Genomic DNA, 18,151 nt, shown 5'->3' with positions numbered 1-18,151 from the left:
TTCCGTATGGCATATAAAAGATATGCAAATTGCATTTGCCATTCCCAAAGATAGCACATCACCAACGTTTTTAAATGTATTGTAATTATCATTCTAACAGATAGTGCATCAGAACCAATAACACTGCCTTTGCAAATCCCTTACCAAATGCCATATAACAGACATAAGCTTTGCATTTGTCATTCCCAAAGATGGCACATCACCAACATTTTTAAATGCGTTGCATGTTTCATTCCAGCAGATGGTGCATCACACACAATAACACTGCTTCTCCGAATCCCATCCCAAAAGGCATATGGCAGTGCCCCCACGCATTGTATGGTGCCCTGCAAATGTAAACACTGAGGTCGACACTGATTTCAGCTTAGATAGGTTGTAAAGCTATAGAAATATAGAAAGAGAGAGAGTAATTAGCATATGTATTCATTGAATACCCATTGAAGTTTATATAACGTTTCCATCACTGATTATTTTTGTATTATTATATTTTTAAACACTGCCCATAATTTTATTATCCAAGTTGCCTTAGCAGCACTTCCTTCATTTTTTGCAGTTATATCTTTCATCCCTTGGCGGCGCTGCATCTCTTTAATTTGTTTTTCCCCGGTAGGGCTTAAGAAAAGTCGCCAAAGTAAAAGTAACCGCTAACAGAGGCTCTCTCCGGTATTTCCTCACCCGTTCACTTCAAAACAAGCCGGGCTGTTTATTATGTTGGAGTAACGCCGTCCTAAGTCGGTAAAGGCGGAGTTTGTTGCCTGGCACCTCCGCAGGCTCAACTATTATAGGATAGCTGACGTGCCAAACAAAACTGCGCACGCTCTCAAACGGGAAATGAGGCGGGCCTTCACGCGAGGCAGGACCCACCGTTAGGAGGATTCTATTGGTGACCACACTTCGCAATCAGGAAAGAAATCAGCCATCCAGCTCCAAGTGGTGGGTGGGGCGAATGGAGAGAGCGAGAGGCGGAGCGTGCGCTTTTGCTTTCAGCACCACGGAGAGCGGATCGCATTCACTGCAGGCACGGCAAAGAACGAGCAGAGCCAGCGAGCGCGGTGCGGGGTCCACTCGGAGGAAAAAAAAAATCAGAGCAAGCTGATTCGAAGTCCCCGCAAGCCTCATTCCTACACGAGCAAGTCCAAATAAAAGCCGTCAGCTCCCGGGAGCAGTGTGATCCGACACCTTGATTTATGAAATCATGAACGATGAAAAAGTGAGGCACGAGCATTCAGCTGTCTGCTATTAACATTCAATTAATTATTAATAGCGTTGCATTTTCGCCTGCTCTTTGGTGATATATTATTGGAAAAGAAGGATCGGGCACGTTTGGCCAGTATTTTTATTTTATTTTTTATTGATTTAATTAATGATCTTTTTCTATTGTGATGATCGATGGATCGATTTTCATGCAAAGAAAATGAAGAAGTTTCATGATTTAAATCTTTAAACAAGGGCGGCACGTTTTTCTTCTTTGACTTAACCCTATACATATACATCCATCTGTCGATTTTCCATTTTTTTTTCTTGCACTCTGTTTAGTGCGCGTCCCGTGTATTTTGCGCATACAAAATGATCTTCTTTTGGTACTTTCTTAACTACACCTAAATTAAAGGGTCCTAGAGGAAAGACACAGAATAAAAATCTTAAAAAAGGACGCTGCCTTTTTTTTCCTTTTTCTTTCTCATTCAAGTGGATCAGCATAAATGTAATTTCTCTGCATTCAATTCTCCAAAATGAAGAAGTTCAATATTTGGAAGGTATTAGACGGCTTCTCTGCCTCGTCTCCAGTCAGCTCCGGGGGAGCTCCAGTATGCCCAGGTGGGACCATCGTAGCCTCTGCAGGAGGAGTAGCTGCTCGAGAGATCGAAATCCAAGAGACCCTCACTTCGGAGCTTTTCCAGATCTGTAAGGTAAGTCGGGCTCGTTTGTTCTCGACCGCAAGTCTCCGAGACACTCTTTGTTTCCCGGTGCCCAAGTGAGGTGGCACTGAGCGGCGCTGCCATGTGTGGGGTACTCTGTACATGAAGGGGCTGGCGCTCTGCTTTCCGCACGAATGAAGTGATAGAATGCATCCTGAAACTTCCAGGGGATGAATGGATGAACAGATCACCAGATAGATGGAGCGGCTGTAAGGTTAGCAACGCCCCTGGCCCCTTTATCTGGCAAGGCTAAGACAAAAAAATCGGTGTGTTTTGCAGACATTTTTTATTGATCACACCAAAGCAAGGAGACTGGTGTGCACGGAAATTGCAGGAGGTTTATATTTTGGGATAGTGCCGGGCTGCCAGATGACAGACCGTCAGGCGACCGTACTCCATTTTTAAACCCAACCGCATTCTGCCCATTGACACAGAAGTACACGCGATGAACACATGTGCCCGCAGGGGCTCGTAATGTAACGGGTAGTCCAAGAAAGCTCTTAACTCGTAAATTCTTCAATCGACGTAAGGTGTTGGCACAGTTGTCGACACGAGTGGGCTTCATTTTGCAACAAGCGTCGCTTCCAAGTCGGGGCTGTCAGCCTTTCACGCGCGTTGTGTTAAATCGAGGTGTTTAAATCTCGCGACTGGGCACCACTCCAGTCCACTTCATCTGCAGTCCTTTTCTCAGAAACAACAGTAACCTTTAAACCAGGAAACTGAACGGCAGTCAGGCGAACGTTACATCAGCGCACAATAATACGGCGGCTCGCCGTCAGGAAGCGTCCATTAGATGGGCGCCTTTCATCGACTTTCTGCTGTGCTCGTAGACGATTTGGACTTGCCGTGCACAGCCGTTCAGACTCCAGTCGATTATTAAACTCATATTCATTCCATAAGGAGCGGTACATTTATCGATTCTTTGTTTATAACCCGTTCAGTAAGTTCGGCAGCCGGGCTTCTCCGCATACACTTCAGTTTTATTACGGTTGCGGCGCCGTGCGTACATACAACATTATCCACCCTCCTGCCCCCATGAGTCAGTATGTTTGTTGTCACTCCACTTCAGGAGTCCCGTAGGACGGAGCGACAAGGCACCTCTGAGAACACCGCGGAGTTCAGCACTGGAGCTTCACAATCAGCGATTTGACAGCCCGCCACCGCCGAGGCGCGCAGCGCTGAATGCAGCAGTCCAGTCGGGGTCTCCAGAAAAGCGAACACGTCAAGAGGCTTTCTTTAAATTTGCCCAGTTCTGAACATGAAACGAACTGCATGAGGGTGACGGTTGCGTAAAGTTAGAAGGTCCCAACCCTGACCGCCCTCTCGGTGCCAGCGAGCGAGCATCGCCAGCACGGCGTGCACTTCCTCAAACGCCCGTTGTCTCGCCACACGCACGCGCAATACCCGCTTTCAGTCCCGGGCTTCTCAAGCGCCTCCTGGAGCCGCAGGTGCGACTGCTGGGGACCTGCTGCTCCACTCGCGCGACACACAGGAGGACTGGCGGCACGGGCGGGCTGCAGCCCCAGAAAACGGACGGGCCGACGGAGGGACAGGAAGGGGCGGAGCTTTGACGTGTTGGTTGGGCACACACGCAGATGAAGGATATGGACAGATGAGTAGAAAAGGCGCTATATAAAAGACACTCTATCATGTGTAGCTTGACAGACAGGCGTGGAAGGCACTATGAAATAAATGGATATCAAATACAGTATGTAATGTATTAACAGAGAGATATAGCTATGAAAGACACTAAGCCATATACAGACTGAGAGATAGATATGCAGGCACTATATAATAGAAACATATGAAAGACTTTATATAATAAACACAGAGACACGAAATAAAATATTCATTATTGATTGACAGACAGATATGAAAGGCGCTATATAATAAATACATATGAAAACACTATGTAATAGCTAAAAAGGTACGAAACTCCCTATATAATATACACGTGGAGAGAAAGATGTGAAACGCACTTCATGTTATAAAGCTTGTGAGACAGATATGAAAGACACTATCTAATAGATAAATATGAAAGGAAATATTAAATAAATACAAAGATACAAGATACAATTAGTTATTTAGAGATTGAAAGACAGCGAGTTACGAAAGGCGCTATATAATAGATACATATGAAAAAGAAAGATGCGAAATTCAACATGTAATACAGAGATGGACAGATGGAAGTGAAAGGAACTATATATGAAAGAGGATATGTAATAAATAGAAAGATGTGAAGTGCAATATATAATATATAGATGGAGCAATAGAAATGAAAGGCACTATATAATAGAAAAACTGACAGATAGATTGGAAAGTCTCTGTATAATAAATAGATATAAAATATAAATAGACTGACAAAAAGATATGAAAACCACTAATCTATGTATAAATATAAAAGACATTATATAATAAATAGATTGACAGATAATTAGGCACTGTGTAATAAACAGACAGATATAAATGATAATATGTAACTTATTCATTAACAGATGGATTTGAAAGACAATAAGTAATAAATAAACTGACAGAGAGCCGCAAAAGGCAACACATGACAAATAGGAGGACGTGAAAGACAATATGTGCCATATAATGGAGCAGCACTATATAATATTCACACGTGAAAGGTGCTATATAACTAACAGAATGGCAGATAAGCATGAAAGGCACTATATGTTAGATTCTTTTTATATATTTTTTTTTTCATTGTGTTCTTCAGACCTTCATTCCAGTTATATTACAATTACAGTCAAATGAATAACAATAGCTTAGAGATGCTCAGGTAGATTGACACGTGAAAGGCACTATATTAAATAAATTGACATGAAATGCACGATATAAAAGATAAACAGATCAAATGCTCTATATGGAACAAATTGTGAGACAGACACATTAAAGAAAATATATGAACTAAAAAAGAAAACTGAAAAGAGATGCCTGTTACAGACCTTATACAGCATAACAGATAAAGGCACTTCATGAAGTTAACACCAGTCAGTATGAAAGGCGCTGCTTATGCGAGTGTGTGTGTGTGTGCGTGAAAGGCAAAATATGAAGGCAGAATATCATCGAATATATATATATGAAATAAACACACATAAGAAAGGCAGTCGATGGGAGATCAGTAAACGGCAAAATACAAAGAAAAAAGGGAGACAGACAGACAGACTGATGGGAATGGCATCATACGTACTGTACAGGAAAGGTGGCAAGAGCTTAAATATTAGGTAAAGGCACTATATGAACGAGAGCTATTGAAGGCACTATATAAGAGAAATGCACTATAGGAGACGTGAAGGTGCTATGAAATTGACAGATGCTGCACCATAGATAATGAGAGCTCAAGAGGAAAAACTCTGACTTGCATGTCGAGGGTCTCGATGTTTGAACTGAATATCACATTTCACAGTCGAGCGCAGAATCTGCAGCTCTGCAGTGACACAAGAAACTGGCAGGAGGAGAAGAAGACGACTTTGGACCTGAAATATTAATGTGAGAGCAGAGAAAATCAAAACATTTATAATGTGCCTGAACGGACTGGGGGAGCCAGGTGACGTCACAAGGAGGGGAACATCTTGAGGGTCCGATAATATGAACGGGAAACTGACATCTCCAGGGTGTGTCTATCTGAGATATAATGCCTTTCACATCTATCTATCTATCTATCTATCTATCTATCTATCTATCTATCTATCTATCTATCTATCTATCTATCTATCTATCTATCTATCTATCTACAGTATCTATCTATCTATCTATCTATCTATCTATCTATCTATCTATCACGCCTTTCTTTCTTTCTTTCTTTCTTTCTTTCTTTCTTTCTTTCTTTCTTTCTATACACCATGACGTGTTGTTTTCTCCATAGTTTCATATCACAAACCAAGCACACACTGAGCCCCCAGAAGTTCAGGTCTCATAAATTTCCTCTCTTTTTATTTCCCCCACCTTCTCATCGGTCATCACTCACAGAAGATCAGAAGTGGTCTGTGGGCTCCAAGATGGCTGATGACACAGGCTGCTGATTGGCCCCAATGTCACAAGGGTGGCCCTGGTGGCACACACGATTTAGTGAGGCAGAATCACTTTACTGGTGTGATGTCACAGTCCTTTCCTGACTTGCTCGCTATGCTGCAGTCGGTCGGTTGTTCTGTTGCTGGATACCAGAATGTCCCACACGGGCCATGTCCTGAGTTTTCTTTTTTTTCTGGTTTTGATATTTTTAACAGGTAGATAAACAGTGAACACAATTAAATTAGGAAGGCTCAGATATTCTCTGGTCTCACATTTCAGCAAAGATTAATAAGTAAGGGAGGTGTGCTCTCCTTATAGTACCAACGTTACTTATTTTGTAATTCCTTTATGAACTATGAAATAAAGATCTGTGGTGACCATGTCTTAAGGGTGGCACTTTGGTTAGAGCTTCTGCCTCACAGACCCAGCATGCTGTGCAAGCTTACCATCTGTGTGGAGTCTGTCTGTGTGAGTTTTCCTCTCATATCCCAAAAGCATACAGGTTATGTTAATTATTCACACTGTGTAGGTGGGCATGCCAAGCAATAGACTGGCAGCCAATCCAGGGTTGGCTCCTACACAGTGAACTGGATATTCTTCGTTTCTCTGTAACTCTGAATTGTATTTTAGGTTTATAGGGTTATTGTCCTCACGACTGCAGAGTCCTGTGAAATTCTTCATTGTGTGTGCTGAGCAGGTCTTGCAATGTTTTGAGATATTGTGCCAGCCTGAATGGCTCCTTGTTATGGCAAAAGTGACTCTGGTGGAATCTTCTCACCCACCGAAACTAGCCTTAAAACATTAAAAACAAAAATGACAAGAACTGGAGCCCAAAATGCAGCCGGATTCTGTAATCCTTAGTCAGATCTTCTTTGGGTTGGTGCCTTCCAGCTAGCTCATTGAATGCTCTCCATGGTCCTGAAGCAGCTTAGTCTCTCTCTCTCTCTCTCTTTCCCATATTTGTACTTTCTCCAGCATCTCTTCTGAAATATGGAGACCAAAAACTTCAAACAGAACTCCAGACGAGGCCTCATTAGTGAATGATATAGCTTATGCAGATCCTGTGTTGACTTGTATTCTACAGTACAGGGCGCTATATAACCTAACATACCATTAGCCACCTTAATGGCCTTCTCACCTTCTCTAAAAGGATTTCTTACTGGTTGTCCTCCATGGTCCTAAATCATCCCAGTTGCTCTCCTCTCTACTTTCTCTTATTGCTGCTTTGTCTTTTCTTGTACCAGAGAGACCCAAACTGCATAGCCTTCCCAGGTGCGGCCTAAATTCTACTCGATGATAACCTCCATTGATTTGTACTCTATGCTCTACATATCATGGCGATATATAACCCAACATCCTAGACTTTCTAATGGCTTTCTCACTGATCGCTCTCGCTCTGTGGACCTCAACCACCTTAGCTGCTCTTCTCTGGACTTTCTCCAGCAGTCTGTCTTTTTGGTGACAGCCGGGAACCACCATACTAATTTTATTCCCAGTTTTGAAGGCCTCAGTCATGTCATCTCAAAAGTTCAACTCCTTCAGTCTTTCCTCCTCAGTCATTCCCCATGACCCTCAATCAGCCGAGTTGCTCTCCTCAGGACTTTCTCTAGTGCTGCTCTGTCTGTTTTTAACATGGACACTAAAACTGCACACAAAACTCCAGATGAGCTCTCACCAGTGAACTGAATAACCTGAAGATAACCTGCTTTGACTTGTACTCTCCACAGCAGGGCGCTATATAACCACACATCCTTTGAACCTTCTTAATGATGTTGCTCTTCTCTGGACTATTTCTAGTGCTGCTATGCTTTTTTTGTAACATGGAGACCAAATCTGCACACAGGTCTCCAGATGAGGTCCCACCAGTGTCCAGTGTATCTTTTTATCTCGATTTAATTGTTGTAAATTATGATGGTTTCTCCCCAGTTGTTCTCTAGGGTTCTGGCGTTTGGCTGAACTCCTTCAGTTTTTCCTCCATTGCTGTCTTGAGACGTCCTGAATCAGCCGAGTCGCTCTTATCCTGACTTTTTCTAGTGCTGCTATGTAACATGGAGACCAAATCTGCACACAGGACTCCAGATACGGTCCCACCAGTGTGTTAAAAAGTGTAAGCAGGACCTCCTTTCACTTGTAACCCTTACATCAGGGCACTTTTTAACCTGCCACCCTGTTCGTCTTATTCATGGCTTTCACGCTTTCGCTAAATGGTTTTCTTACTGATTGCTCTCCGTGGTCCTGAGTTAGTCGAGTTACTCTCCTCAGGACTTTCTCTAGTGCTGCTCTGTCTGTTTTTAACATGGAGACTAAATCTTCACACAAAACTCCAGATGAGCTCTCACCAGTGAACTGAATAACCTGAAGATAACCTGCTTTGACTTGTACTCTCCACATCAGGGCGTTATATCACCCCACATCCTAGTAGCCTTCGTAATAGCTCTCCATGGTCCTGAATCAGCCTACTTGCTCTCCCCTTTGGACCTTTTCTAAAGTTGCTGTGACTTTTTATAACATGGAGACCAAAACCACACACAGAACTCCAGATGAGGTCCCACTAGTGTGCTATGAAGCATAAGCATAATCTATTTCGGCTTAACAGAAACATACTGTATATTCTTAAAGTTGATGATTTGCATATATTCAAAGAGAATCCTGAGTATATTTGAAAATAAACATTATATCTTAGTGCATGTTAGTATAGTCAGTCAGTCATTCTCCAACCCCCTATATACTAACACAGGGTCACGGGGGTCTGCCGGAGCCAAACACAGCCAACACAGGGCACAAGGCATGAAAAAATCTCGGGCAGGGTGCCAGCCCACCGCAGGGCACACACACACACGGGACAATTTAGGATCGCCAATGCACCTAACCTGCATATTTTTGGACTGTGGGAGCAAACCCACAAAGACACGGGGAGAACATGCATCCACACAGGGATGACCCGGGAAGTGAACCCTGGTTTCCTTACTGCGAGGCAGTAGTGCTACCACTGTGCCACCTGCATGTTAGTATAGTAAGGGTTAAATCACAGGAACACCTGTTATTGTATATTTTTTATTTTTCTTAGCAAGCTGGAAGCCACCAATGTTTCATAAGTCGAGGTCAGGTATGTAGACAGGGGCTGACAGGCAAACTGAGACCATCCATCACCCTTCAACATGGTGGACATGAGCTGAGGACTAGAAATAATGGTGGCAGGAAAAATGGAGGCCAAAACAGACCACCACGCATGCTTTATTAGTAAATTAGTAAATTCGAAATGTTGAACAATTTGGAGAAAAACAGTACATTCAGGTCAAAAAGTTCACAAATCCCATTCCACCTGAATTCTACAGAATAACATCAAGCTGAGTTTTTAGGGACCCACAAGTCTTATTGTCTAACAACACTTCCTGGTCACTTGTTCCATCATCTAATATTTGCATGCAATTCCCTCCAACTGTGGCGCTGTGTTCTCATGAAGGGGTCCACTCTACTAAGTCCTCTTTGAATTCGGTCCTCTCCACGCTTGTCACCCCTTAATGTCCGTTGGCTCAAACTGAAACTTTTCAGCTCCAGCTCTCTGTCTGTCCTCAATCATGAACCAGCTTTGTGCCGCTCCTCTGCACTTTCTCCAGAACTGATTTCTCTTTAATGTAATACCAAGACTTAAACTGAAACCCATTCTCCAGGTGGGGTCTCAGAAGGGTGTTATATACCCCCAAGCATAAGCCCCCTTGACTTGTACTCTACTCATCACAGCGCTATATAATCTAGCATCCATTGCCTAGAACTCATAATGCCTTTCTCTTTTCCTATTAACGGCGTTCTCGCTGATTGCTCTCCATGGTGCTGAATCATCCTAGCTGCCCTCCCCTGAACTTTCTTAATTGTGCCGTTATCTTTGTTTTTCTTGACAGTTTTGATCCACTATATTCGTTTCCTTTATGATTTTGAATTCTTCAGTTACGTCACCCCTTAATGTTTGTTTCTTTAAACTAAAAGGATTCTACTCCGTCTCTCTCAGTCTGTAGTTCTGAATTAGCCCGGTCTCTCTCTTCTCTGGACTTTCTCAAAGTATTGCTTTGTGTTTTATCTTTTGTTTTTTCTTTTGTTTTTCTGCACACCACAAACCAGACGGGGTCTCACTTGTGTTTTGTATACCTCAAGTATAGCTTCTTTGACTTGTAATCCACACATCAGGGCATGCTATTAGCCTTCTTAATGGCCTTCATGGTACTGAATCAGCCTTGTCACTCTTCTCTGGACTTTCTCTAGAGATCTTCTGTCCTTTTTGTATACTGGGGAACAAAACTGCACACAGGACTCCAGTTGAGGCCTCACCAGTGTGTTATAAACCTCCTGTGATTTGTACTCCATGTGTCAAGGCGTTATATAACCTGGCATGCTATTAACCTTCATAATAGCCTTCTATTTATTCTCTTAAAGGCTTTGTCGCTGATCGCTCTCCGTGGTCCTGAATCAGCCTAGTCGCTCTTCTCTGGACCTTCTCTAGTGCTGTTATGTCCTTTTTGTAGCCTGGAGACCAAAACTGCACACAGGACTCCAGATGAGGCCTCACCAGTGCATTATAAAGGTTGAGCAGAAACTCCTGTGACTTGTACTCCACACGTCAAGGCGCTATATAACCTGACACTCTGTTAGCCTTCTTTATGGCTTCTGAGCACTGTTGGGAAGTCGATAGCTTAGAGTCCACTATGACTCCTAAATCCTTCTCACGAGGTGGACTCTCAATTTTCTGACCCCCCTTTGTGTATTCAAACTTCACATTTTTACTTCCTATGTGTAATTCTTTACATTTACTGACAATAAACTTCATCTGCCACAAATCTGCCCAAGCCTGTCTGCTGTCCAAGTCTCTCTGTGATGATTCAATGGACTTGAGATTATCTATCAACCCACCTAGCTTGGTATCATCTGCTGCAAACTTACCTATCTTTTTCTAGATGAGGCCTCACCAGTGTGTTATAAAGCTTGAGAAGAACCTCCTGTGACTTGTGCTCCACACATCAAGGCGCTATATAACCTGACAGTCTGTTAGCCTTCTTCATGGCGTCTGAACACTGGAAGTCGATAGCTTAGAGTCCACTACGACTCCTTAATCCTTCTCATAAGGGTTTTTTTTGATTTTCCGACTGCCCATTGTGTAATCAAACCTCACATTTTTACTTCCTTTGTATAATTCTTTACATTTACTGACATTATAGGTCATCATCCTCAAATCTGCTCAATCCTGTCTGCTGTTCAAGTCCTTCTGTGATGATTCAACGGATTCTAAATTATGTGCCAATCCACCTATCTTGGTATTATCTTCAAAATTAAACAGCTTATTCTTTATATTCCAATCCTTATCATATATGAATTTATATTAAAAAAGGTATAAATCTGAATCAGGCTGGTTGCACCTCATTCGCTCTCCATGGTCCTAAATCAGCATATTTCATTTCATCTCCCCTTGTGGACTTTTTCCTCTTGCGTGCTGTTCGATGGATGGCCAGGTTTGAAGGGCCAGGGTCAGGGAGCAGGATTGACCTAGGAAGGAGACGGATCAGGGCTCGTGGGGTCCCTGCAGTTGCAGACAGATGGTGGTGAGTGAGGGACACAAGTAGGGCTTGGGGTAACCCCAGCATTGACCCCAGGAGTGCGGGCCCTGGTGAGAGTTGACCTCTCCTGTTGACGGACTGAGGAATTAATATGATGAGCAGATTGAGAACGAGCACTGAGGCTGGCTATGGTTTTAATAAGACCAGACAGAGCCCATGTTTACTGGATTATTTGTTGACTTTGAACCTTCACACGCACTCCTGATTTTATTGGAGTTACTTATTTATTTAATTACTATGGAGGGCACACAGCACTGGTTTGCACTTTTGGGGTCCTTTTGGATTGGTTACAATAAAAGCTCCTCTCATTAACAGTGTGTTAAGTGTCCTCATCACCCGGCTCATCCCAGTCTCGTTATCGACGGTTTCGGGTGCAGGTTGTGAAAGGCTGCAGGAGCCAACCCGGACTGTCACAGAGGGTCAACATGAAGTGTTGGTTGACTTTGTTCCTTAAATACAGAAAGTTCTGATTTTAAAACAGCATGGCGTGCTCATGCAGGTTGCCTTCCTCGAATATTCCATTCTGTCTAAAGGGCCGAGGCCACCCATCGTGTAACATCTGCAGAGACGGAGTGTGGTGTAAGAAGGTCCACAGCTCACGACAAAAGGGCTGCTTTTAGATAAATTATCACCGCGCTCGCGGCCTGGTGAGGGGGCATGGTGGTTGTGTGGCTGATGTGGTTCTCGGGACGATTCGTGACGTGGGCGTTTCTCACCTAAGTGCCCAGGTGGGAAACTGTCTGCATCTGTGATTGTTCCTGGGGCCGCTGATTTGCCACAGCTGCCATGCCCTCTTGATAAATAGACGATCGAGTCGGTTAGGAAAAAAAGGGAAAAAAAGAGGGAGAAGGAAAGAGAGGTTGCAGGAGAGCCGGTGCGAGCGAGCGAGTGAGCGAGATGAGGCTCGCAGGTAGGCAGCTGGGAGGTGAGCCCATGAGGGGCCTGTTTGGCCAACACTCGGTGGGGCTGAAGGAAGTGGTCACTCCAGCTGAGCGATTAAGGAGCTGGAGTGACCAGTTGAAGGACGACAGGCCACGTAAGGCTGTGAAGGCAGCGGGAGTTGGGAGGCTTGGTTGGTGAAGTCCTTGACGTGAGCGTCCTGGTCATCAAGGAAACCAAGTCTCAGTCTGGGATGAGTGAGCGACCGAAGCCAGGGATCGGAGAAAAGGTCAGCTGTTGCGGGGCCCAAATGGGAGAAACAGGAGAGACGCCATGTTAAAGATACCGGGCTTTGGATTGTGTTTTAATCTCCTTGGTTATAGAAGATTTTTCTATTTGGTTTTAACCTCCACGTTTCACACTCGTTTTATGGATTATTTATTTATTGGCTTATTTAATTTGAACATTGTTTAATAAAAGCACTTGACACTTTTGCACCATCCCCTTGCTATGTTGTTGCCTCACTGCTAAGCTCATCGGTAACGATACCAACGATGACGGGTTCAAGGGCTCCCAGACAGAAGACGGGAGCACGAAACCAACCCGCATCGTCACACAGAAGAGGTTAGGCAGGGGGCAGATACTTTCTCACAGCACTACAGGGTGCTGTATATATTAAGTAACGCACCGTTCAGCCGGCCACAATACAACACGTCTTATTCTTTGGATCCTGTTTAATGTTTAACTGTAATTTTAATTTACCTACCACTTCATGTTGGTGAGATGATAGAAAAAATGGAAAGGAGGACACGGAGCTTGTGGTCAAAATCACGGCGGAATACTCGAATCACGAAGCGTGATGATTGGTTACTTTAAGCGCATAAATGGCATCATTTACATAAAAGCTAACACGCTGAACGTGTCACCTTTGTTCTCGGTATAATTAAGTCTTTCATTAAATATGGCTGGCTGTCTGCATTACCACACTAATTGTTTGGCTGTTCTGCTCTTCAAAAGTGCAGTGTGTGGTTAGCAAAAATGTCCTAATGGAAGAGTTACGGGTCAAGCAGAAGGCACCCACCGAAGCAAAGCACCTTCCTTTTATGTGGTTTCGTTTGATTTGACTGCTCAGTCTGCCAGAAGAAATCCAAGATGATGAGATTAGGGGTGAAGGGTGGGGGGCTTCACATTGTGATGCAGGGGTGCAGATGAACAAAGGGGGACCCAAATCCTCTGAGGACCATCAACTGAAACAGTTGAAGTTCTTTGAGGTTCAGCGTATCCTGTGCTCATGCTGTTTTGTCCAAACTTTTGCACGTTCACTGTCCAGGTGTGTAAAGCACTGAAGGCATTTTAACGTCACAGCAGAGACCCTCAGTACAAACCCCGTCCATAATTAAACACTTGAGTCACGTCATCTTTTTATCTCAATTTAATTGCTGTAAATTATGATGGTTTCTCCTGTTGTTCTCCAGGGTCCTGGTGTTTGGCTTAACTCCTTCAGTTTTTCTTCCATTGCTGTCTTGAGACGTCCTGAATCAGCTGAGTGGCTCTTATCTGGACTTTTTCTAGTGCTGCTATGTAACATGGAGACCAAATCTGCACGCAGGACTCCAGATACGGTCCCACCAGTGTGTTAAAAAGTGTAAGCAGGACCTCCTTTGACTTGTAACCCTCACAACACGGCACTTTATAACCTGACACCCTGTTCGTCGTATTAATGGCTTTGACGCTTTCTCTAAATGGCTTTCTTACTGATTGCTCTCCGTGGTCCTGAATCAGCCGAGTGGCTCTCCTCAGGACTTTCTCTAGTTCTGTTCTGTCTGTTTTTAACATGGAGACTAAATCTTCACACAAAACTCCAGACAAAGCCTCATTAGTGAATAATATAGCTTATGCAGAACCTGTGTTGACTTGTATTCTACAATACAGGGCGCTATATAACCTTTTGTTACTGTCCTGCTCCACTGACAGACTCCCCCACACTATGCGACTCTTCAATTCCACCCGGGGGAGTAAATGCTAATTTTAATTTAATTTTTATTTATTTATTTATTTATTTTCATTTTTTCATTTTTATTACTATTTAATTTAATATTGTTTCTTTGTATCAGTATACTGCTGCTGGATTATGTGAATTTCCCCTTGGGATTAATAAAGTATCTATCTATCTATCTATCTATCTACCTATCTATCTATCTATCTATTATATAGCGCCTTTCATCTATCTATCTATCTATCTATTATATAGCGCCTTTCACATCTATCTATCTATCTATCTATTATATAGCGCCTTTCACATCTATCTATCTATCTATCTAGTAGTGCCTTTCACATCTATCTATCTATCTGTCTATCTATCTATCTATCATGTATGTACCTATTGTAATGTGCCTTTCATATCTTTAATTTATTATATAGCGCCTTTTAATTATTCTTTTATTACTTGTTTTATTTTTGCCTGTTGCCCTTATCCAAATTGACATATGATATTTAAATATATAATTGATTTCATTTCTTTTGTTTTTAATTCTCCACAGACAGGTGAAGTGACTTGCTTGTGGTCACACACTGTCAGTAGAGGATCTGAACCTCCAGCCTGGGGGTCTCACACCCAACGCCTTACCCACAATTCCATGCTGCCTTAGAGCAGTTCCTTCCATTTATTCTGACTTACTCACACTTTGGTCTGCCCCCTAGTGGTCAATTCCCTTTGTGCCCCTCACCAAGTCACCAGACCCGCCAGGGCTGACATTGTGGCTCTTGTTTTAGGGATGTATGAACAGGCAGGCACCTTACAAAGTGAGCCCGTCACAGAATCCATGCCCACCTCTGACTCCTCATGTGACGACACAATCATTGTAGAAATTCGGATAAAGCGATCGGGTTGCTGAACTGTAGCCCTCCAGTATTATTATTGAAGCTACTTAATTCTCTTAATGTTGAGAATGTGAAAGGCGCTATAACTAATCTAACAAGCTTCCTTTGAGGACATTACTGCGTTTTAGCTTCTCTCAACATTTGAAGACTTTGAACTTTTACAGTAAGTTTTTGGGGTCCTGGGTGGGTCTAAAGCCTGGCCTGTTGAGTTTGGGGCTTGGCTGCCCGGGGTCTGAGGAAATCCAGCAGGCCCCAACCTGAAAGTGGGGTTGGGCTTGTGTTTCATTGTGGTGGAGACCACCACACTTGTGTGTGTTTGTGTGTGTGTGGGGGGGTGTTGTACCTAATAAACTGGCCTGACCCCTTTTACTGTTTGTTCTGAGGATTCATCAAAGCCCCACCCACCCCGGACTCTCCTGTGAGGCGCAGCAATGGTGGGGATGCTCTACCCCGGACCCCCACATCTGGGTGGGCTGTCAGAGCAGCAGCCTGGTGGAGTAGGTCAACTGGCCGGCCAGCTCACCGTTTTTTTCTTTTTCTCTTTAACGGCCGATTATTCCGTGTTTTGCTCAGGAGCAGGCGTTTTGAAAGCGTTTGGGTGTAGAAATGATTGAGTTTTAAAATTGATTTTTCTTAATGCGACGGCTGCTGCTTCACTTTGCAGTTTGTAACCAAATCCGAGGTCTTGTTTTAGCACAACAAACACACACAAAGTGTTTTATGGTGGACTTTGATCTTTAGAGATGAGGCTGAAAACATTCAAAGTGAAAAAGTGAACCTCGGGCCAGTAAGGCTGTGAATTAACGTAACCGACGATCGTCCTTCAAAGTCGTCTTGGCTTCTCGTTTTGTGAGAGTCTCCATGCTGTCTGTCCCTACATTTTCCTAACCACTTTATCCCACCTAGAGGGGGCTGCCAGGTGATGGCACTGACACTACATGAGGAACCCGTCCATCACAAGGCGCCAGTTTGGGGTCTGCCTGTCAGAAGAACGCAGGAGGCCGTCAATTAGTGCTTGATTTATATAGCGCCTTTCACAGCGCACACTACTTTTGACACTATCAAGATGATCCCACGTAAACTGCCAGGCTCCCTATTGCCACGAGCAATGAGTTTCCATGAGCCCCACACCCCACTGTGCCACCCCTCTAGGCCTTCTTTACTCTGTTTGCTGGTTAATGCTTGTATAATACAGGAGGTCGTCAAACAGTGTTTGATTTATATAGCGCCTTTCACACTTGCACGGCTACTTTTAAAAATACCAAGATGATCCCACATACAGTAAACTGCAAATAGAAACTGACCAGGCTTAGATTGGACGCTGGGTGCTTGGAGCCACCAGTGATGCTGTGTCCATGAGACAGACACACACCCACTGTGCCAGCCCCTCTAGGACTAGTTTAGTCTCTGTGCTGATTTAGGCCGTGTTCTATATAGCGCCTTTCACAGACAACACTGTCAAAAACATATTTCAGAATAGCACAATGAAAATGGGGCACATTTGTGTATAGCAGACAGTCTGTTTGCTGGTTGGATTTGATGACATCATCATGCAGTGCTTTATATAGAGAGAGCCTTTCATAGAGAACACTGTGGAAAATCAATTTCAAATCAACAAGATGGCACACAGGGCACACATCATGGAAACAGCAGACAGAAAGTGACCAGGCATGGATTTGATGCCAGGACCCTGGTGCCAAGAGATAGAGAGATACCACCGTGCCACCCATCTAGGACTTCTTTAGTCTGTTTGCTGATTTATGCTTGTACTTGTTATATAGGAGTTTGACATACAACACTGTCAAAACTATTTTTGAAAATACCAAGGTTATCCCATGTAAACAGCAGACAAAAACATGTCACTTGCCACGAGTGAGACATAAACCCCACTGTGCCAGCTCATCTAGGCCTGAGTTTAGTCTGTTTGCTGGTTAATGGTATATAAGCAGTGTTTGATTTATATAGTGCCTTTCACAGAGAACACTGTCAAGAAACATTTCAGAATAACAAGACGGAACACCAAACACACATGGAAACTGCAGACAGAAAGTGACCAGACATGGATTTGATGCCAGGACCCTGGTGCCAAGAGAAATAGAGGCACCACTGTGCCACCCCTCTAGGCCTTCTTTACTCTGTTTGCTGGTTAATGCTTGTATAATACAGGAGACCATCAGTCAATGTTCTATATAGCGCCTTTCATACTTGACACGGTCAGAAAATCAATTTCAAATCAACAAGATGACACACGGGGCACATGTGGAAACAGCAGACAGAAATTGACCAGGCAGGGATTTGGTGCCAGGACCCTGGTGCCAAGAGACAGACCCACCCCACTGTGCCAGCCCCTCTAGGACTAGTTTAGTCTCTGTGCTGATTTAGGCCGTGTTCTATATAGCGCCTTTCACAGACAACACTGTCAAAAACATATTTCAGAATAGCACAATGAAAATGGGGCACATTTGTGTAAACCGCAGTCTGTTTGCTGGTACTACGCAGGACATCATCATGCAGTGCTTTATATAGAGAGCGCCTTTCATAGAGAACACTGTGGAAAATCAATTTCAAATCAACAAGATGGCACACAGGGCACACATCATGGAAACAGCAGACAGAAAGTGACCAGGCATGGATTTGATGCCAGGACCCTGGTGCCAAGAGATAGAGAGATACCACCGTGCCACCCATCTAGGACTTCTTTAGTCTGTTTGCTGATTTATGCTTGTACTTGTTATATAGCGCCTTTCACAGACAACACTGTCAAAAAATCAATTTCAAATTAACAAAATGACACACAGGTTACACATGTAAACAGCAGACAAAAACATGTCACTGGTGCCACGAGACATAAACCCC

The 18,151-nt window shown here is 43.6% G+C and overlaps 1 protein-coding gene across 9 annotated transcripts in view; it reads left to right on the top strand.

Moving 5' to 3' along the window:
* The first annotated feature begins 996 nt into the window (after nt 1-996).
* stxbp5l (syntaxin binding protein 5-like) overlaps nt 997-18,151 on the top strand; it is a 565,552-nt gene continuing 548,397 nt past the window's right edge. For 5 of the 9 annotated variants that reach the window (XM_039745954.1, XM_039745952.1, XM_039745953.1 and 2 more), the window contains exon 1: nt 998-1,907. In XM_039745954.1, the coding sequence (XP_039601888.1) occupies nt 1,731-1,907 (177 nt within the window). In that variant the 5' untranslated portion in view covers nt 998-1,730. Of the gene's footprint in view, nt 1,908-18,151 lie in introns of all 9 variants that reach the window. The other 4 variants (XM_039745949.1, XM_039745947.1, XM_039745945.1 and 1 more) reach the window with 1 other exon arrangement.

Source organism: Polypterus senegalus, chromosome 2, assembly GCF_016835505.1.
Source record: "Polypterus senegalus isolate Bchr_013 chromosome 2, ASM1683550v1, whole genome shotgun sequence".
NCBI lineage: Eukaryota > Metazoa > Chordata > Cladistia > Polypteriformes > Polypteridae > Polypterus > Polypterus senegalus.
The sequence above is the reverse complement of the archived record's forward strand: the minus strand, read 5'-3'. Positions and strand labels throughout refer to the sequence as shown.